This window comes from Girardinichthys multiradiatus, chromosome 3 (genome assembly GCF_021462225.1).
Source record: "Girardinichthys multiradiatus isolate DD_20200921_A chromosome 3, DD_fGirMul_XY1, whole genome shotgun sequence".
Classification (NCBI taxonomy): Eukaryota; Metazoa; Chordata; class Actinopteri; order Cyprinodontiformes; family Goodeidae; genus Girardinichthys; species Girardinichthys multiradiatus.
Genome location: NC_061796.1, coordinates 27,410,748 through 27,433,119, shown reverse-complemented (window position 1 = coordinate 27,433,119; position 22,372 = coordinate 27,410,748). Strand labels below are relative to the sequence as shown.

The window sequence follows — 22,372 nt, the reverse complement described above, 5'->3', positions numbered from 1 at the left end:
ACCATGTGAGGCTAACGCACAAAGACGGTTTGAGTACCAACTACTTACTCAAATGAGTCTTCTTGGACACGGCACCTCCTGAGGAAGAAAAAAGGTTATTTAGCTCAATATACAGTAGTTAAAAACAACAACATGCATTGCAGATTGTCTCAGTTAACCATTAAAGCAAATTAGCAACATTTCCAAATAATAAGAAGCATTCAAAAACGACGCTATACAAACACCTCTAATGTGCCTACACAGCAGTAAGATCAATTTAATTACAAAGAATCATATAACTTTGTTACCATCAGATCATGCATTTGCCAACACATACATATCAATGCTTCTAAAAATTTCATTATATATGATTTAGGCCCAAAACCAAAAAACAGCCTTATTTTCTATCATTATTGTTATGGGACTTTCTCAAGTGCAGAACTTCGCTGTTGCGCTATCTTAACAAAACCAAAACTAGGTTTGCTTATCTCTCTATCTTGAGACAAGGAGCATAGTTCGCTAAAGATCACGAGATAATCATAATGGCATGACAAGAATGAACAGTTCTTATGATGGCAGTAGCTGACAATCTACAATAGCAACATGCTAACTCTTTATCTGAAAGAAATCCACTTTCTTAACTCAAGATAATTACACTGTTGTTACAAGATGATTTATGTCAAAGTATTGATCAAATTAAGCTGTTATCACATGATAATGTATCTGGAGATAATGGAATAATAGAGCTGTTGTCACAAAATGAGCAATCAAGGTTAAGACACAATTAAAGGGTTAACACAAAATAGGTTATCTCAAAATGACATAATAAAATGATTACAAAATGAGTTATCTAGAGATATCAACATATTAAACAAATAAGTGTGTCTTCTTTAGTCAATGGTATAATGAATGTTTATTATAAGATGAGATAATGATAACTAAAGGGTTATCCAGAATTAATTATCTTCAGATAAAGATAAAATTAGACAGTTTTCTGTAAAAATTAGTTATCTATAAAATTAGCTTTTTCTTTTTCTTTTTTAAAGATAATCAGATTTATGACTCATTATGCCACGGAAACGTGACAAAAATGTTTCAAAGCATCTCAGTTTCCATACTTAGTAAATTGTAGAATACTGTAATTGTTGTAAAATGAGTTATCTTAAGATATGACAAAATTCTTAAGACAATTACTTTAATAAATGGTTGCTATAAGATAAGTCATCTTGCAATTTGAGTTTTTCCAGTTATCACAAACTTAGTGATCTCAATACAATGACATTATTAAACTCTTGACAAAAAGATAATGACTAAATTAAATGGTTGTCACAGATCAATTCTATTTTAAATGACATATATATAAACCATTTTCAGCAATCACTTGATAAGGAGAAAGTTGCCACAAAATGAATCACCTCAAGATAATGACATGAGTCACTGACATTAGTTATGCCAAGATAATGACAAGCTGTTATCACAACTAAGTTATCTTGAGATAATGGCATAATTATCTCTAGCGAATTTGCACAAATTCACTGCTTACAGCATATTATATAATATATATTTTCATGCCTTCTGCAGTGTATATTACAATGTATTATTTACAATGACAACAAAAACTATTCTATTCCATTCTATTACAGTTATCAAGACAAAATGAGCTGCCATCCTGATATAATGATATAAGTTAGTCACTATCTCACCATAACATCATGAAAATATCTTTCTAATGCCTCAGCTTCTGTACTTTGAGTACAATGAGACGGGTTTGCATGATATGAATAATCTAAACACTTCTGCCAGTGAAACCTGCACTACAGAAAGACTAAGCGTGATGATGTGCCAACTGCTGAGATGTTTAAATACACAGTATCAAATAAACATGGTGGGCCTTTTCTTCAACATGTGTGACATCCATAGAATTAAATATCTCAGAAGTACGACAGAAAGCAGTTCAGTTACACATGTTAAGCAGAAACATTGCCCTCACCCTAAATGGCAGTTTTGATGATGGATGTGAAGACTACACTAGTTGTTTTTTAAATTTTTTCCTTTCTAGTGCACAAACTAGACAGATAAGAAGCCAGGGTAAAAGTGGTTAAATTAGCAGATTCCTATTTACGCTGGTGTCTGTTTGTGAGACACTTCAGTGCATTTACACAGCAGAGATAAAGGCAGAGGAAGGTGGGTGTCTGTGAAGCAACTGGTCCACCTTTTCCGTCTGCCTGTTTGACCGCAGTTGTGAGAATCTGTGTTGCAGTAGCTGTGAGAGAGGGTCGGTTCTGAACCAAAGAGTTTATTTCTAGAGTCGTCACATCAATGTCTGTGTGTGTGTTAGTGACTGAGAGAGAGAGAGAAATGCTTTAAGGCAAAGCAGATAAGTATCAATGGAAGGCGTAGAGTTTGCTGGCCTTTGTCTGGCGCCACTTCAGGTCCTCTGTGGTTTTCTCTCTTTCCCTGCCTTCATCAAATCAGTTTTGCTTCATAAGCATAAAGTCTGGAATGAAAGCAGAGCAGTGCGCGCACGCACGGAAAATTCAAAAAACACGTCAAGACGAACAAAGCAGGTGCTTTAAAGGGATTGTTTAGTAAAAGGAAAACAACTGTTAGAAATAATATTTTAGAAAACTTTATAACCACAGAAAAATGGTTGTTTTTAACTTTTAGAGAGATGAATGTTTTCAAAAATGTTATTCATTTTATTATATAATTTACCAATATCCTTTAGCTCTTCTTTGGACAATTAATCCACTAAAGAAATGCATAAAACAGCAAAAATTGGACTACAGCTTTTGTTTTTCTGCATATAAGATAAATATTTCTCTTGAAAAATAAATTACTGTATCTATGTAAACTATAGGTGACAAAACATAGAAGCATGTAGCAACACTAAACCGTCAGGGTGGCCATTAAGCCTCCAGGTAGTCACCGTAGAGGAGCTCGCTGTTTGCAGGGCTACAAACAACAGAGAAACTCATCAGTCGAAATTTCACCAGCCTGTCTGCGCCCTGACATCGAGGCTCGCTGACAGTTGCTACATTACATAATAGGACTGGAGACCACTGGGTCCAGAGAGGAGGCTGACAACTTTGCCTGAATAAAAGCACATCTAGGAATACAGTACAAAAAATATTTGGATCCATGCAGATTATGTTATGATTTTAGATTACATGCAAAAAGTATATATATATATATATATATATATATATATATATATATATATATATATGTTACAGACAATTAATTTAACAACAACAAAAAAACATTGGTGATAAGGACAATTATATAGAGGCGAGATGAGGATAAATTAGTTGTTGAGGATTAAAGTGGATTGTTGACCAACAAGTGACATTAACTCTATGTCCTTAGAGCTAATAGGGCTTTCTAAATCCAGAAATGCAGCTCAGAAGTGATGAATGTAAAGTATTGTTGAAAATGAAAATGTGGTAAATATTTTAGGTTGGCAGAAGGTGTCATATTAAGGGGTAGTTTCTAAGGAAAATTGTATTTACTTGGTTTAAAAACAATACAAAGTTTCGATTCTAAATAAGATCAATATCAGAGTTTTCTCTTCTATTTAATAGACCGTACTCATTCAGACATAATGGGTTAATTTCATGAATTGCTGAGAAGTGTATTTTATCTCCATTAAGCTGCAAAATTTAAGCAGCGTAGCAACCGGATGCTTTAGAGTGTTAGACTGCTGCAACAACAGAAAACCAATGTTAGCTTTACAAAACAGATGAAGAGGATCAGATTCACAGCGGATAGGCAAAGACGGCATAAAGAATGAATTTCTAAACAGAGAGGAGGATTTTTTTTCTTTGTATAAGAAGAACAAGGACAAAAGTGCGTAAGAAATATGAGAAGACACCCACAACAGCCACAAAACCCAACAAACTCATCACCCAAGAAGAGCCAGCTCAGCAGTATGAAACTGAACGAACACAGCAACTCCTCGCTTCACCCTGAATAAACCAGTTCCAGGACCTCATAAGTAAGCTGACACTGTTTCACTCCAAATCCTTAAGCCCATTAACATCCTGTTTTAACATTCGGTTTCCTCCTAAGTAGCTCTGCTCTTGTTAAAACTGTCTTTTTCCACATAACACCATCTGTGTTGCATAACGGTGTTTCAGCTTCAGCTCTGCCTCCCGCTGCTCTAAAATTTGGTCATATTTGGTCTTTTGTCATCTACAAGCAAATCCTGAACTGAATTATTTGGACTGAAGCGATGTTTCGTTGCACAGAAAAACAGAGAGAGGGATTTAAATTGTGATTCTACCGGTAGAGCAAAAAAACGTGCTTCTATTTTTTTCCTCTAGCATTAAAGACCATATGCAGCGTTTCACTTTTAGACGTTATATTAGAAACTGATTTGAGTAGTTCTTCAACAATCTACACAAACTAGTCTATAACAATATGAAAACATGACATAAGACTTTGTTTTCTAAATGTAAGCAAACCATTATTTAGACGTTACAGGTAAAAAACAGTATTCAGATGCTGGTTTGATATTTTTAAAGCACGTTTAGCACCAATTACAGCCTTAGGTCTTCTTTAGTATCTCTCTACAAGCTTGGGACACCTGTTTCTGGGTGCTTTCTCCCATTCTTCTCTGCAGATCTTCTCAGGCTCAGTCAGGTTGGATGGGCATCATCAGTAGAAAGCTATGTGTAGGTATTTCCAGAGATGTTCAATTAGATTTAAGTCCAGGTTCTAGCCTGGCCATGCAAGGGCATTCACAGACTGCTCCTGAAGTTACTCCTTTCTCTTAATTGTCTGCTTTGAGACATCATCGTGCTGGAAGATGAATCGTTGCTGAGTCTAAGCTTCAAGGCGCTCTGAAGGGGATTTTCTTAAAGAATCTCCCTATATTTGACTGCATCCTCTCACCCCACTATGGCAAGTAGTCGCCCAGTTTCTGCCATAGCATGATGCTGCAGTCATGCCTTACAGTAATGCTGTTACAGGTCATAAACATTGACTTTAAGCTAGGAGTTCTATTTTAGTCTAATCTGACAAAAAAAAAAAATTTCTACTGGCTGAACAATCTCTAAGCTGCTTTTTGGCTAATGCAAGAGGGCTTCCTTTTAGTAAGGAGTACCTGCTGGAGGATTAGCTTGGTGGAGGGTGTTAGCAATGGTTGACCTTTTGGATGGTTACCCATTCTTCCCTGATTGCTGAGTTTGGTCGGTCGGCCAAATCTTGGAGGGTCCTGGTGGTTCCACTCCCAACTGTTTTTTGCAACGTTTTCTTCTTTGTATCCTTCCTTAGATTTTGAACTTGACCGAAACCCATCTCAGAGGTCTACAGAGAATTCAGTTGCTTTCATTGTTTATTTTCTGCAACGATATGTCAATTATAAAACATTTTGTAGAGAAATGTGTTGCATTCCAAATCATGTTGAATCAGCTAAATTTACCACGCGTGGACTCTCATACAAGTTGCAGGTAGAACAGAGCTGCACAGGGGGGCAGTTGTTAGTATTCAACTAAAAGGTTCTGGCCACGAATCCTGACCACAGCCTTACAGCATTGGGTTTGCATGGTTTCCCCGTGCATGCATACTCTCTACCACGGTCAGAAAATATGCATGTAAGGTTAACTGGTCTATATAAATTTCCCCTACATTTTAGTGTGCGTTTGCATGTTTTTTTTTGTCCTGTGTGTCTCTGTGTTGCCCTGCAATAGTGTCCTGTCCAATGTGTACCCCACCTCTTGTCTAATGACCTCATCTATCAATAGACATTGAAAGGTCTTAGAATAAATCTGTACTGTAAGAAACATGGAGAAAGTAAAGGGTTTCAATACCTTCTGGTGGTACTGTAGAAATACAGAAAATTCAGCACAACAGTAGGGGAAAGTTCATTTTTACAATCAATTTTCTCCTGATTAGAATCCAGATTAATACGTCAGTATTTTCATATAGTGATAATTCAGATTATACAAAGGACACATGCAATCATAGTTTGCACAGAATGTGCAAAAACAGACTTATAAATACTGCATCTCTCTTTTCCATTTCTATACATGTCTTTCTGTAATAATTATACAATGTGAATAACAATATAAATAATTGACAGCCTAACAGTTTTTACCATATGATATATAATTAGGCTGTTCCTTCCTGCTTCCTTTACTGCACCTACTGGCCTTCGTTTTGATCTTTCTATTTATTGTAACTTTTCTTGCTATTATTTACTGTTCTATGCTCTTTTGCTCCAATTTATTCGAAGTTTTTCTTTTAATCTCCTGTATCCTCTTGAGATAAAAAATGATGACAAAAAGCTTCTCTTAATCCTTGGAAGAGCAAATCTTTTAATGCCCAGACTGAGACTGCTAACAGCAAACTCTAAAAATCATAATTATGTGTGCCTTAACTTGTTTAATTATAGTGCATTTAAAGGTATGAGATTTGACTCTGTTTAGGTGAAATTCAAATGTAGAACTTTGTCTTTGGCTGCAGCTCTATTGAACTGTCATTATCCTGCATTTGCTGAGTTCAGTTTCTTAATGCCCGTTTGCAAAGAAATAAGGATAGCAAGCGTCTCCCTCTGCATTGTGCACTTTGCATTCATGCATGATTCTCCCTAAAGACTTTGAGGGACTGTCACCTTGCATCAAGAGTTTAGTAAAAGATGAGCAGTGGGTTTCTGTAGCAGAAGGGCAAGCAGTCTTATCTCCCATGGGAGCCAATAACTTGATTATAGCAGGGGGGTGCTTAGAATAGAAGGGCATTGGTCACAAGCAGAAGCAAAAATAAGGGGTAATCCCATTGGATTACTCTGTCTTAGGGCCATTCTTACCCACTCAGAGCACCTTACTGCAGCCCAATGAATGGGATAAGGAGGGTTACTGGGGTAAAGACTGATGAGAGAGACGAGTGACAGAAAGGTGAGATAAAGAGCACGTGGGAGTGGGCACACCATGTGGAATGCATAGAACTATGAGCATGGGTTTATTTGAGTAAGCAATCCACTTATAACGTAAACTACAACTTCAATTAGATGTAAACTAGTTTAGTAATGTGTCAAACAGAGCCAGCACAAGGTTGTATGAGGCCTGGAGTGGAATTGAATTTAGGGGCCTACCTCGTTTTAAAGACATATTTTAGAGCCAGAAACCATAAAATTTTTTATTTTGTTTTAAATAATTTTATAAGACTTTCCTGAAAAAAGAACCTTTTGAGTCACACCCACTAGAAGAGAAAGGTATTATTATTTATTTATGATGAAATTATACTATCTGGAAGACCCTTATTGTAATCACAGAACAGGTTGTTTTTATGACAAAACGTTCTAAATGGGAATATGTTGAATGGATGTGTGTCGGCAGTCAATGGCATTTTTGCTTCATAGATGAACCAGGAAGTAAACACTGCTTTACTTTCTGTCTCTCTGCCGGAAACAATGTTTTCTCCAGGATTATAAAACAACAGGAATCTTGTTGTTGGACTGCAGCTGCTGCCTGATTGCATATTTGTATTTTAACTTCAAATCCCCTCTGGGTCTGCGTAACATTATCTTGAAGGGGACTTTTAAGGCTACACACCATATTGTGTTAACAGTAACTGCAGATGGATTTGCAGAGTTTGTATTTGACAGATGGAGTCCACCGAGTATAACGTTGTGACTGCATTACTGCACAGTTAAAGTTGCAGAGAAAAGTGAGACACACAGAACCACTGCTATTCTGTTTCACATCAGAGTAACAATGCTGGTCTGAACTGGAGCAGATATTACACAGACAACACTTCTTTTGACTTCCTCCTCCTCACTGGATACATCACCATTTAAATTCACACTTTATGAACTCAAACTTGAACTAGACTTTGGAATCTCTAAATTTGTATAAGGTAGCCAATGTGTCATACATTAATGCCTCAAGTTCAGCAATACAAACATAACGCCATCACTCTTCTGCAACTTTAGGCTGCATTCTCGGCTGCCTGATTCTGGTAAAGGAGATGAATATGACAGTTGTAAACTCCAAGCATGGACACAATAAGAAAGACACATTTTTCCATCTAGCACAAGTTGTTTAACAGTTAACTAGTGAGTCAAAAGTGAATTTACCTAGGTCACATTATTCATCAAATAAACGGCAGTTGGGATAAACATTCATATTCTTTCAATATTTAGTTTCCATAAAGAGTTCCCCTGTTGTTTATTTGTTAATTATTGTAATAGCTCTGCAAGAGGAAAGAATAATACCAGAAAAAGATGTTTTATGAGTAAGTTAAAATAGCAATGTTTACTTGTATTAACTTTTGGGCTTTCACCACTGTGCTTTAAAAAAAATTTATAATCAAATTAGAAAGTAAAACCATAAACAACAAGGCACCGTATGCATCTCAGGGCACACCAGCTTTGATACTTTATAACTCTCATTTCATTATCAAACTAGAAAGACAACAAGTTCATCATTTTATTTAAAAAAGAACAATGTATTTATGAGTTCCTTTTGTTTTTTTGGGCAGTGTCTTAATTGAAAATATAAACCCGTTCTCTGTTTTATTCCCAAGCAACCACAAGAAAGCCCTGTTACTCGCTGATCTCTGTGTAAACTGTTATGGTGCGCATGAAACATGTTCCAACCATTTTTTAGTTATGAAGGTTTTTGGTTATACAGGTGGATCTCAGTGAGGTAGGAAATCATTTTCTTTAATTAAATTGAAAACCTAAAACTCAACTCATGTTTTACATGAGTTTAGCCAATTATTTCTGTTAATCTGGATGATTATGGCTTACCATTAATGAAAATCCAAAATGTTGTTTCTCAGAAAACATTTATGTGTCGAAGATCAACAAAAAGTAATTTTTTAATTAAAGCAGGTTTTGCCTGAACCTGCTGGAAAATTAAATAAGCATGTCTTCTCTCTTCCTCCAGACTTTAAAATCTTGATTTGTAAATAAAATGAAAAAATTACTTTAATCTAAGAAGAGGACTTATGGCAGTTGTAGCCCATGTCCTGGATACTTCTCTGTGTGGTGGTTCTTGAGGCACTGACTCCAACGACAGACCACACCTTTTGAATATCCCACTAATTCTTAAATGTGCTTTGCTTCACAATCCTCTCTATGTCACTTCTGCAACTTAAACTACCTCACTTCTTCCTTCCTCTCAACTTTCCATTACCATGCTTGGATACTTTACTCTGTAAATGGCCAATTTCTTTAGCAGTGCCCTTCTGTGCCTTTATCCTAGTAGACTATGTTGATGACCGTCTGCTGGACAAGTTTTAGCAGTGATGATAGGCTCTTGTATGGCAATAACTTAAATTTTGTTTTTCAGTACTTTTTTATTATTAGTATGTATTTTCCTGAGAAAGTGTATCCTGAGTTTTCATTAAGTGTGGGCCATGATCATCAAAATTAACAGAAATACATTTGCTTTTTGAATTAAATGGCCACTGTTTAGATGATATTCTAATTTACTCAAAGGCACCTGCATTTATCCTTCGAGAATACACCTTCTCTTGTGGCCAGCAGGGGGCACTAAGCATTCCAAAAGTTTGCTTGTACCTCGGGCCGGCTCTGGTGCGGGATCAAATCTGGCTTACCTTTTTTTCTGTGGGTGTCTGCAGGTAGAAAGTCTGGCTCCTCATATTCCATAACGCTCCTGTCACAACGCTGGATGGGCCTACACACTCTTGCACTCACCTCTCACCCACACAGCCACAAGCAAACAACAGAAGTCAGCCAAAGCGAGCGTGTCCTGAACTCCACTTTCCTCTATCTGAGTTAGATATGCTACCTGTTGGCTGCTCTAGCGTCCGGGCCGGCGCAGGCATTTAAAAACGTGCACTGCCATTTCTCCTCTTTCTGGCCTCACAGGTCCAAAAACCCAACCATCATGCTCCTGTCAGTCTCCCTGCTCTTTGTAAAAGTGCACCTCCTCCTCCTCCTCCTATAGTGTGTGGCTGTTGTGAAATAACTGCTCTTACCCCCCGTGGTAGCGGCAGCAGCGGCGCAGAGAGTGCAGCTGGACCAGGCCGGGCCGAGGCTTCACAAGCCCCGCTACGCTCACCCCCACCCCGTCCTGCGCGGCCTGACCGTCCCAGGCCGAGCTGGAGAGAGTTATGTCACCGGCTGTTACGTAACGCCGGCGGATCGGGTTTGCTTTGAAATGCTCAGCTGAGAAATATAATCTCATGTTGCTGCCACAAAGTCCAATTGACAAAATAAAACCTGGAGACACTGCATTCCAAAGGGCATGATGAATCCATGTTATATGCAAAAATGCAACATGCTTTATTCAAATCCCACTTTTATTTGGGTTTGTTTTTGCAGGAACCAGCTGTCGTTAACCAGAGGTAGGCCTATGCACTTTATCGGCGGTATCTAATCCCTGCTTTTCGCAACAGACAAGAAAGACACAAAGAAAACGATGAATAATCAATATGTGTTCTCAGTTTACATGATCAAGTGTTTCTGTAAGACGCAGTGCTAATGCTGAGAGCAGATCCAGCTTGAGCCTGATCTGAATATATGAACAACTGTGCGTTACTGCAACTTTTACTCAAAGATGCAAAACGTCCTTCTGTCCAGCAGTGACAGGCAGTCAGAAATGAATGCTTCCTTCTCCTGTTGGATCAGGAATGGCTCCTGAGGGAAATCTGTGGGGTTTAAGGTGTCAGTTAAAAGCTTTACTTCTCAAGTACTTTCAGCTTAATGGAGTAGAACAAAAAATGTACCTTTCAGCCACAGTGATGTCAAAACCGACACATTAAAGTGCAGTCAATGAGTTTAAAATGTGAAATAAACAACAGAGTTCTGGAAAAATCTTCAAAAGTATGAAATTTCATTTAAAAAATGTCAAGATCTGGAGAAAAGACAACTGAATATGCAAAATGAATTGTATTTGTCCGTCCATCATATTAAGGTTCCTAGGAATGGACAATTGTGATACTTTTTTTTATTTGCTGACCAAGTTTGTTATTTTTAGCTTGGCACTTTGGGCAAATTTTTCTATAATAAGATAATTGCTCAAAGAACCTGTTTCTTGACTTTTCCTTTCACAACACTTACAAAAAAACAAGGTTTTTAAAGACTTTCTGTGCTTCTATCAGCTGTTTACAGCTGAATGTTGAAAAAAAGTAAATTAAAATGTACGTTGAAAAATATTTTTTCAATAAATCTAAAGAACTATTAATTCAATTAATATTTAAGTACATTTTAATATGAACAGAAATATAAAATTGTCTGTAATTTGCTTGATTTATTTAGTTGCTTCACTCTTAAAAAATATCTAAAGACATTAGTTTGAGGTTTGACAGTGACTGAGACAATATGAAAGTAAACTACCAGAATCTTGCGCATGTTTTAATTTAAGTATTTTCTATCCTTAGGAAACTTGTTAATGAAACAGTGTAATTGCTAAATAGCTACAGCTTCTGACTTTTTTCCATAGCACCCTGTAAAACAAGGCTTGTAGCTCTTCTTCAGATCAGTAATGGCCCGCCTGCTGAAAGCCACCTTGATTGAAGTAAATACTGGCAGTGCTGTGAGATTGTGACATAGAGCTCCCCCACATTAAAACACTGATGGGCCTGAAGTGCTGCAGTGGACAGAGCAAGCTGCAGGTGGTTTAACTGAAAGTGGAAATCAGGCCCCCCTTCACCCGCTTCCTTTAAACCCAACTTGACCACAAGACTGGAGAGGGGAGGAACAAAAAAAAAAAGAGAAGTTTGTGTTTATTTGTCCTGCACTTTAATGCATTAGAAAGACTTTAAAAACTTGGTAGCATTTCCATCTGTATGCATGCTTCAACGAGGTTAAAGATGTGAGGGGCCCACAGAAGACTCACCAGGCCTGTGCTGCGATCAACATACATGCATAGAAACCACACAGGAGACCAATATGTGGAAGAACTGGCGTTAAATAGAGTGTAGAGGCTGCTACGGTTGTGACCATTATTTGCTAAAGTAAAACCAAACATCAGAGTAGAGCTGTACTTTTGAGTTTAACAACCCTTTAAAAAAACATAGAATTTGGTGGTCATAGTTATGATTTGAACTACTCCGTTGATGTAAAAAACAACAACAATTGGGTGCAGAACTTTCTATTTATTGTGATCCGTCTCCAATCCGAACAGGATCAAAATGAATAAAACATAAACCCAGGTTCTGGCTGGATATTTGACTCTTCTTTTAACGGAAGAGTCTCAAACAAACATCATACATTGTGTCACATAAGGTAGCAGTGTGTTTGAGGTATGCCTCTATTTAACTCCGCTGTTGTGAATCAGAAGCTTTCATCATTTAGACTCTCACAAATTGTTTAAAAGCATAGCAATCTTGGTGTAAACTTCTAAATGTAGAAGTGATAAAAGGTTTTATCTGTCATTGATCTGGGTTGTGGCAGGCTGAAATAATTTTGGTGACCCTAATTGAACTAAAACATGGAACATTTGATCTGGTTTAATATCAGACAGTGAGGAGAAGAAAAAAAAAGCTTTTTTTGCCATTGTATTCTGTGAATATAAATATCCGGTTTCAACTACATACAGGTCCTTCTCAAAATATTAGCATATTGTGATAAAGTTCATTATTTTCCATAATGTAATGATGAAAATTTAACATTCATGTATTTTAGATTCATTGCACACTAACTGAAATATTTCAGGTCTTTTATTGTCTTAATACAGATTATTGTGGCATACAGCTCATGAAAACCCAAAATTCCTATCTCACAAAATTAGCATATTTCATCCGACCAATAAAAGAAAAGTGTTTTTAATACAAAAAACGTCAACCTTCAAATAATCATGTACAGTTATGCACTCAATACTTGGTCGGGAATCCTTTTGCAGAAATGACTGCTTCAATGCGGCGTGGCATGGAGGCAATCAGCCTGTGGCACTGCTGAGGTCTTATGGAGGCCCAGGATGCTTCGATAGCGGCCTTTAGCTCATCCAGAGTGTTGGGTCTTGAGTCTCTCAACGTTCTCTTCACAATATCCCACAGATTCTCTATGGGGTTCAGGTCAGGAGAGGTGGCAGGCCAATTGAGCACAGTGATACCATGGTCAGTAAACCATTTACCAGTGGTTTTGGCACTGTGAGCAGGTGCCAGGTCGTGCTGAAAATGAAATCTTCATCTCCATAAAGCTTTTCAGCAGATGGAAGCATGAAGTGCTCCAAAATCTCCTGATAGCTAGCTGCATTGACCCTGCCCTTGATAAAACACAGTGGACCAACACCAGCAGCTGACATGGCACCCCAGACCATCACTGACTGTGGGTACTTGACACTGGACTTCTGGCATTTTGGCATTTCCTTCTCCCCAGTCGTCCTCCAGACTCTGGCACCTTGATTTCCGAATGACATGCAGAATTTGCTTTCATCCGAAAAAAGTACTTTGGACCACTGAGCAACAGTCCAGTGCTGCTTCTCTGTAGCCCGGGTCAGGCGCTTCTGCCGCTGTTTCTGGTTCAAAAGTGGCTTGACTTGGGGAATGCGGCACCTGTAGCCCATTTCCTGCACACGCCTGTGCACGGTGGCTCTGGATGTTTCTACTCCAGACTCAGTCCAGCGTTTTCCGCCCCACTTTTTCCTTCCCACAGACTTCCCACTGAGGTGCCTTGATACAGCACTCTGGGAACAGCCTATTCGTTCTGAAATGTCTTTCTGTGTCTTACCCTCTTGCTTGAGGGTGTCAATAGTGGCCTTCTGGACAGCAGTCAGGTCGGCAGTCTTACCCATGATTGGGGTTTTGAGTGAAGAACCAGGCTGGGAGTTTTAAAGGCCTCAGGAATCTTTTGCAGGTGTTTAGAGTTAACTCATTGATTCAGATGATTAGGTTCATAGCTCGTTTAGAGACCCTTTTAATGATATGCTAATTTTGTGAGATAGGAATTTTGGGTTTTCATGAGCTGTATGCCAAAATCATCCGTATTAAGACAATAAAAGACCTGAAATATTTCAGTTAGTGTGCAATGAATCTAAAATATATGAATGTTAAATTTTCATCATGACATTATGGAAAATAATGAACTTTATCACAATATGCTAATATTTTGAGAAGGACCTGTACATTTGAGCCCGAACATACATTTTGGAACCTTTGCAGCTCCATTCTTGTTTTAGAAAAAACATTGACGTTTTTAGTTTTAGCATCATCCCCAGCTAGGAAAAGAAGAGCTGAAATTCATCATTAAAAAGCCCTATCGGCCTCTAGTGCCGAAACAAATTTTTTTTTAAAAGTCCCAAATGAATAGGTGCATAAAATGGATATCTAACTGGAAGTGTATTGCACCCGAAAAACCATTTGGGAGACAAAAAAGGCTTTTTTAATATGACCATATGGCTGAATGATGGCTGTGTGTCAGATGAGAGAAAAAAACTCACAGAAACAGGTTTTGTGGATCCGGATAATGAAACAAATTCCTGTTTAATAAAATAATTGTTGTGTTTTTAAAAATCATTCATCAGCCCCATGATGCAAACAGGGGCCTTTATGTCTTCCATGTAACATTAAGAACAGACAGATATGATATTAAACATGCAAAGAAACCAGCTGTGAATCAGACGCTTGTGGTCTTCAGTGGATGCCATAGAGCAGCGCGCCTCTTTGTGATGGGGACGTCATTATTTATTTACCGCTCGTCGCAACACGCCACAGTCGTTTCTATATGCAGGCGCGCGCTCAAAGCGCCAGCCTGAGCAGCATTGGCCGACGTGATGAACTTGTTTTCGAAGGCCACGTCTCTTCATGACTAAGTTGTGATATTCTCATGAAGAGGTACATTTCACATTCAAAACCAACCACAGCCACCACATGGTGGAGTAACAGTTAACAAACCACACCTGACAATCAAAGCTAAAAAAATGTGTAATACAAGAAGCATGAAACTCATGCTTATTAGAAAGGCAACAAAATGTAAAAGCTACCATCATGCTTTCTTCCTAAACCCCGGCTCTTGTTTCATTTTTCAGCTACTGGCAGGGCAGATATTCTGTTAAATGAAGCGGTTTAGAGTGCTTTGTTGCAAACACTTGAGCACAATCACACAAAAATAAAATGAGAAACCCTTCCAAGCGAAGCTGCAGTACTTTACATGTTAAATATTTGGTCTTTAAAACAACAAAACGGATAAATCCAACAAATTATTCCTGGAGATAGAAATTATACAATGTATCTCAGCAAAAGCAGCAAACTTTAAGGCCCCTGTGTTGTTCTAAAAGTCAAAATATAGTAAATAACACCTTATGATTTTGTTCAATAATACAGATCAGATATGTAGTTTTTGTCTTAGGACCTCTATGCAAAGGCATATACTATTAGCATGTATTACAAAGATATATATTCAGTCAGGTTTCTTCAAGATGACCTGGAAAATATGTCCATAATCCAAACTAAGTAAATTCTACACACATTCAAACACACACGCCTGTTATGGTCTCTGTGCTTGATGCCAGCTCGGCATGTTGGTGTCATCCTCGCAGTAGGTGGCTGACACTGATTGACACAAACAGTGCTGCAGGGAGAAAATAAAAACAAGACGAAGGGTGAAGATACAGTAGGCAGCATGACAGAAATGGAAGAGACACTGAGGAAAGTTACCTGTAGCCTCTGTGTGCACTCTGGAGCCGTCCGTGCTGGTCACGCTACATAAAATAAACTTTTTCTTGCCTTCCTCCTTGTCCAGAGTAGATTCAATCAGCACAGTACTTCCTAATGGGATGGGGCTACAGACAAGACAACAGTTTAAGGCTAATGGACTAGTGCTCTCCACATATAATGATCCACCCGATTCACATGTGAACTGTCTTAAAATAAATTCACAAAATCACCACTACCACTGTTTTTGGCACCCCTAACAGTTAATACATAATAAATTGTAAGCAAAGGCTTTTTACTTCTTTAACTTAATCTGGTGGAACTTCTTCTTCGTAATCATGACTTCCTGTTACCCTAAACATGACGTGACGCAGAGGCTCATTTTTAGAAGCTGGGGAGAACTAGAGAACGTGCCATACAGGTAAGACAGATGTTTGCAGATCTTTACAGGTCAGGCAACAAAAAAAGAGATACTCACCAAAACGTGTCCATATCTACAGTCAGAGCAATAACCAAAAGCTTTAAAACAACTGGAGCTGTGACAAACAAGGCTTAAGAAGGTCACCCCATTCCAACTGTTGAGCATGGTGGAGGATCTGTCATCCTGGGGGCTCTTTCTCTCCCAAAAGGGATGGGAAACCTATCTATCTATCTATCTATCTATCTATCTATCTATCTATCTATCTATCTATCTATCTATCTATCTATCTATCTATCTATCTATCTATCTATCTATCTATCTATCTATCTATCTATCTATCTATCTATCTATCTATCTATCTATCTATCTATCTATCTATCTATCTATCTATCTATCTATCTATCTATCTATCTATCTATCTATCTATCTATCTATCTATCTATCTATCTATCTATCTATCTATCAACGCTACATTCAAACGTTTGATTCTTTTACCTGCGGTAGTTGATGTTAAGGTTGGCAGTCATAACTGGTGCAGATAGCAGAGAGGCATGAGTTCCTGTAACAGTATCGATCATGGTGGCTATTGCCCCCCCGTGGACATGCCTGGAAACACGCATACTGTCTTTTAGACATTTATTGCAAAGTTTGAACCACAGCTTTTAAGACATTTTGTAGCTTTAAAACTTCCCCACTGGGAGACGGCTTTGTTTTAAAAGTTAATGTTTGAGACAGAAAACCATTAGAGAAAGGAATCAAATGGTTAGTAAAGTAAATAAGAAGGTGCTGGTATAAAGTTAATGAAACTATTCTAAACAGGACATAAACATGATATAAACATGGTCAGCAGTAAATATTATCCTACCCTGGTGGCCCCTCCAGCAGGTGTCCAGCTTGGAAGACGCACACACACCTCTGCTTGTCTTGTCTGAAAAAGACAACGTACTCAAATGCTGCTCCAGGATCTCTGATGTTCCGGGTGAAAAGACGAGCCTTTGACTGGATTATCTTGCTGAGATACACTCCCCCTTATAGGAAACAAGACAAGCACACAGAATAATCAGCAGGTAATGCATAATTAGTCTGAAATACATGAGCATAAAAATAAAAGGCTTAACAATGGTTCTCATGGAAACATGATGACCCTAATGTTCCACAGTTTGCTGCAGGGGGCTTTGGAGTTGTCTTTTTAAACCTCCCATCCTCCTCGCTTTGCATGGTGACAAGACAAACCCAGGCACTCAACTAGCCATCCAGTTGTTTCAAACTTTTACATTAATGCTCTGACTGTAGCTGTTCCCTTACTTATGCAGATGAACACATTTGCCTTACCTGAATGGTTTATGCTCTTGTCTGACTTGACTTGTACTGAAGAGTGGTTAACTCCAAGGACACAGAAAGTCCTTGAATACAAGATCCTTTACACTCTGATCAACCAACAGAAGCAAAGTGGAATTTAAAATGCCTCAGTAAACACTCATCTTTATAAGAACTGGTACATGTGCCACAATAGTGGGACTAATGATATTGGTAACAATTGCTTTTTCCTAATGCTGGGTTTTCCCTCAACTGAATATATTAAAAATAAAGGTTGGGTTTCTTTCAAAAATGTTCAGTTTCAGATTATGCTACTACAACAAAATCTGAAAAAATACCAACCAAGGATTTGGGCACTGTAGTGTCAATTATCCCTAACAGGCTCATCTTATTTGGAAGTACTGTGCTGATTAATAATGGCTGTTACTGTAGATACAGTCAAGTCTATGGGTGTAGCCATTTTCTTGACTCTGTGCCTTAAACAAAGTCACAAATACAGGTCCTTCTCAAAATATTAGCATATTGTGATAAAGTTCATTATTTTCCATAATGTCATGATGAAAATTTAACATTCATATATTTTAGATTCATTGCACACTAACTGAAATATTTCAGGTCTTTTATTGTCTTAATACGGATGATTTTGGCATACAGCTCATGAAAACCCAAAATTCCTATCTCACAAAATTAGCATATCATTAAAAGGGTCTCTAAATGAGCTATGAACCTAATCATCTGAATCAACGAGTTAACTCTAAACACCTGCAAAAGATTCCTGAGGCCTTTAAAACTCCCAGCCTGGTTCATCACTCAAAACCCCAATCATGGGTAAGACTGCCGACCTGACTGCTGTCCAGAAGGCCACTATTGACACCCTCAAGCAAGAGGGTAAGACACAGAAAGAAATTTCTGAACGAATAGGCTGTTCCCAGAGTGCTGTATCAAGGCACCTCAGTGGGAAGTTTGTGAGAAGGAAAAAGTGTGGCAGAAAACGCTGCACAACGAGAAGAGGTGACCGGACCCTGAGGAAGATTGTGGAGAAGGGCCGATTCCAGACCTTGGGGGACCTGCGGAAGAAGTGGACTGAGTCTGGAGTAGAAACATCCAGAGCCACCGTGCACAGGCGTGTGCAGGAAATGGGCTACAGGTGCCGCATTCCTCGGGTCAAGCCACTTTTGAACCAGAAGCAGCGGCAGAAGCGCCTGACCTGGGCTACAGAGAAGCAGCACTGGACTGTTGCTCAGTGGTCCAAAGTACTTTTTTCGGATGAAAGCAAATTCTGCATGTCATTCGGAAATCAAGGTGCCAGAGTCTGGAGGAAGACTGGGGAGAAGGAAATGCCAAAATGCCAGAAGTCCAGTGTCAAGTACCCACAGTCAGTGATGGTCTGGGGTGCCGTGTCAGCTGCTGGTGTTGGTCCACTGTGTTTTATCAAGGGCAGGGTCAATGCAGCTAGCTATCAGGAGATTTTGGAGCACTTCATGCTTCCATCTGCTGAAAAGCTTTATGGAGATGAAGATTTCATTTTCAGCACGACCTGGCACCTGCTCACAGTGCCAAAACCACTGGTAAATGGTTTACTGACCATGGTATCACTGTGCTCAATTGGCCTGCCAACTCTCCTGACCTGAACCCCATAGAGAATCTGTGGGATATTGTGAAGAGAACGTTGAGAGACTCAAGACCCAACACTCTGGATGAGCTAAAGGCCGCTATCGAAGCATCCTGGGCCTCCATAAGACCTCAGCAGTGCCACAGGCTGATTGCCTCCATGCCACGCCGCATTGAAGCAGTCATTTCTGCAAAAGGATTCCCGACCAAGTATTGAGTGCATAACTGTACATGATTATTTGAAGGTTGACGTTTTTTGGATTAAAAACACTTTTCTTTTATTGGTCGGATGAAATATGCTAATTTTGTGAGATAGGAATTTTGGGTTTTCATGAGCTGTATGCCAAAATCATCCGTATTAAGACAATAAAAGACCTGAAATATTTCAGTTAGTGTGCAATGAATCTAAAATATATGAATGTTAAATTTTCATCATGACATTATGGAAAATAATGAACTTTATCACAATATGCTAATATTTTGAGAAGGACCTGTACACTGCCTTACTTGAACAGCATGCTCTCTTGTCTTTCCCACTCTGAAGAGTCTCTGTAAGAATTTCCCCTTTGAGTAACATCGTATTTATTCTCCAGAGTACCAGAAGGTCATAAATGACAAGTGAAACAATTCTAGACACTCTTGGTAAGTATAAATAATAAATGGTTCAGCTAAATTTAGCTTCTATTTGTATATTGTAATTTCTTCTTCGGACTGGTGAGATTTTGTTGACATAATTATTTCTCAATTTGGAATCTGTTGCAGATTTTTTTCTGAAGCTGTTCTAGCTCAGTGAGTTGTCTCACAACACCCCAGTTTGCACTCGTACCTGTTGCATACTTTAGAGACCGATTGTAGCTCGGCAGCCTTGTCCACTGCTCCCCATGGTCCTCCTGTCCTTCTGTCGCCTCCTCACTTTGGCTGTTATAATAGTTATACAGCCGCATCATCTCTTCCCCCCATGAGGAGTTGGGCAGGCTGAAGTCTCGAGGTTTGCGGGAAAAGATTGACGGCAGCACCTGCTGAACATTAAAATAAACGACGGTTGTTTAGAGAGCCGCAGTGAGTGAGAAGATCTGTGTAGAAGGATTGTACTGCTGCAGATGCTCTGAAAATCTTGGTCATTGCTCAGTGGCGGGCTGAACACCCAAAGCTGTTGTGTTTCAGTTATGTAACTTGTGCATTTTTATTCAACCCCCTTTACTCTTGTATCCCAGTGCAGCTACTTGGCCTTTTAAGTCACATAAATAGCAAATAGTTTCCACCTGTGTGCGATTAAATGTGCAGCTGTTCTGTGAAGGCCTACAAGGTTTGTTAGAGAACATTGGTGAATATAAAGCATCATGAAGACCAAAGAACACAATAGACAGGTCAGAGGTAAAGTTTAAAGCAGGGTAGGTTAATGGTCAACCACCTAAACTGACAGGCAAGCGGGCAACATGGTAACTCCAGAGGAACTGCAGAAATCCACAGCTCAGGTGGGAGAACCTGTTGACAGGACAACTATTAGACACACATTTCACCAATCTGTCCTTTATTGGAAAAGTGGCAGTTTGCTACAGGTTAAGACACAGGAAACAGGCAGAAGAAGGTCCTCTGATCAGAGAAATCAAAGCTTTTTTTTTTTTTTTGGCCTGCCTGCAAAATGCTATTTGTGGTGGAAAAGTAATACTTAACATCACCCTGAACCATTGCTACAGTGGAACATTATAGGGGCAGCATCATGGTGTGGCGCTGCTTTTCTTCAGCAGGCACAGGCAAGCTGGTCAGAGTTGATAGGAAGACTGCAACCATGTAAAGTTTTTCTCCCATACATGCACAATGATCACCTGCACTGTTGTATTGCTCTGACATCCAATACTGCTCTATATTTACTCTCACTCACTTAAAACTGTGCACATATATTTATATTGTATTGTAGATATGTTTATACTGTTTAATTTGTATTGTATTGCACCGATTACGCCAAAACAAATTCCTTGTATGTCCAAAAACATACTTGGCAATAAAGCTTTTCTGATTCTGAGTTGGTTTCTACAGATCCAAATGAAATACATTCAAGTTTGTGGTTGAAACGTGATAAAATGTTCATGTTCAATGGGTGTGAATGCTTTTTCAAAGGACTATACAATACTAGTTCTTATCTCTTTTCGGCCATCACCTAAGCACATTTACATATATTTAGAAATGCCCATCCCTGTTTTTTTCAATATTGCTTAGATCCTGTGACGAGCTTCCGTGAGTTATTTTTGCAAGCTAAATTATGTTATTTATGTGTGGGGACAGTACAATCACAGAAGCTCCTGGAACCAGTGAGAACAGCATGATGTTCACAGCGTCATTCAGCACAAATTGACAGTTCATTATAGCACCTACCACCACGGTCCGCTCTGAGGTGGTCCTGAATAAAACACTGGCACATTGTGTCTTCAGCTGGGTGTTCCCGAAAGGGAGAGAACCGAAGCACCGAAATCCACTGAATATTCGACTGACGCTTCGTGCCATCTCTAAAATACTCAAACTCTGAGCAAAAAAAGAAACATTTCGTATTCTAGGAGATAATACTAGCTGGTGTAATTACAGTGCTCCACGTTTGTTTCAAAACGGCTTTCAAACGCCTCGTTAGCTAACAGTTTAACGAAAATACTGCGTCTTCACTAAAACCCGAGCTGATTAAACAGTTTCCTTAAATACTTTTATTCATTTTTTTTAAAAAATTCAATTAAAAACTCTACCACCGTTGTTATTTTACCGGTGACTTTCATGTGTCACGGTGATCCGCGGTCTGTCAACTTCCGGCACCGGCAACAGTGACGTCAGGGTCATGTTTACAATACCATGTCACATGCTTCGAGACTTGCATCAGGATTGGCTAATGGCTGAAAACGACTTCCTGTAACACCTACTTTGTCAGCAACCAGAGATCTGTTTTTTAAACCGCAAAATATGGAGCTATGCTAACAATGCAGTTTGACCGCTCACTTTCTCGACTCAGTATGACTCAAAAAAACAAAAACAAAAAACTGTAGCACCAAAACTTCATGAGTTTCTTGGAGACGTGGTAATTTCTATGAAGCCCGGTCATTCCACGTACTCACAAATCACAATACAAAATAAGTAAATTAATTAACATACATCTCCAGAGGTTCCAGAGGAGTCCCCAGAACTTAGCCAGCCTTCTTTATTAGCTTGTTGAGCTTTTTTATGTCCCATGGCTCTGATGCTTCTACGGTACCCCAGCAGATGATGGCAGAAGAGATCAAACTCTCCACAACAGACTTATAGGCAGATATGCAGCACCTTGCTGCAAACACAGAAGGATCTAAACTTCTTCAAGAAGTACAGTCTTCTATGTCCCTCTTTTGTAGACGGATTCACAGTTGCATCTCCATTCCAGTCTGTTGTCCAGGTTAACACCGAGGTATTTATACTCCTTCACCACTTCCACTTTTTCTCCCAGGATCGCACATTAATAAACATGGT

The 22,372-nt window shown here is 38.9% G+C and overlaps 2 protein-coding genes across 3 annotated transcripts in view; both read right to left on the bottom strand.

Moving 5' to 3' along the window:
- Positions 1–10,038, bottom strand: part of rorc (RAR-related orphan receptor C) — a 36,126-nt gene extending 26,088 nt beyond the window's left edge. Inside the window, exons 1-3 of the mRNA XM_047357554.1 lie at positions 9,738–10,038; positions 9,544–9,645; positions 49–78 (exon numbers count right to left, since the gene is read on the bottom strand). Coding sequence (XP_047213510.1) covers positions 49–78; positions 9,544–9,645; positions 9,738–9,774 — 169 coding nt within the window. The 5' untranslated portion in view covers positions 9,775–10,038. The remainder of the gene's footprint in view (positions 1–48; positions 79–9,543; positions 9,646–9,737) is intronic.
- Positions 10,039–14,339: 4,301 nt separating this feature from the next.
- On the bottom strand, positions 14,340–21,707 carry them4 (thioesterase superfamily member 4). Of its 2 annotated transcripts, none has more exons than XM_047358664.1 (6): positions 21,266–21,707; positions 19,719–19,908; positions 16,830–16,992; positions 16,460–16,570; positions 15,547–15,671; positions 14,340–15,460 (listed from the first exon to the last, which is right to left on the bottom strand). In XM_047358664.1, exons 1-6 carry the CDS (start codon positions 21,392–21,394, stop codon positions 15,417–15,419), a joined length of 762 nt encoding a protein of 253 aa, XP_047214620.1. In that variant the 5' UTR covers positions 21,395–21,707; the 3' UTR covers positions 14,340–15,416. The 2 variants fall into 2 exon arrangements, with proteins under 2 accessions (XP_047214620.1, XP_047214612.1); XM_047358656.1 differs by having other exon boundaries at positions 19,719–19,911; positions 21,266–21,706.
- Between the last annotated feature and the right edge of the window lie 665 nt (positions 21,708–22,372).

Bases quoted from the DNA above. Each gene is read 5' to 3' on its own strand.
- them4 (XM_047358656.1), bottom strand. From the start codon at position 21,394: ATGGCACGAAGCGTCAGTCGAATATTCAGTGGATTTCGGTGCTTCGGT. The intron at 19,912-21,265 runs GTAGGTGCTATA...TTTAATGTTCAG, and splicing joins CCTCAGAGCGGACCGTGGTG to CAGGTGCTGCCGTCAATCTT. The intron at 16,571-16,829 runs GTAGGATAATAT...GCGTGTTTCCAG, and splicing joins CTGCTGGAGGGGCCACCAGG to GCATGTCCACGGGGGGGCAA.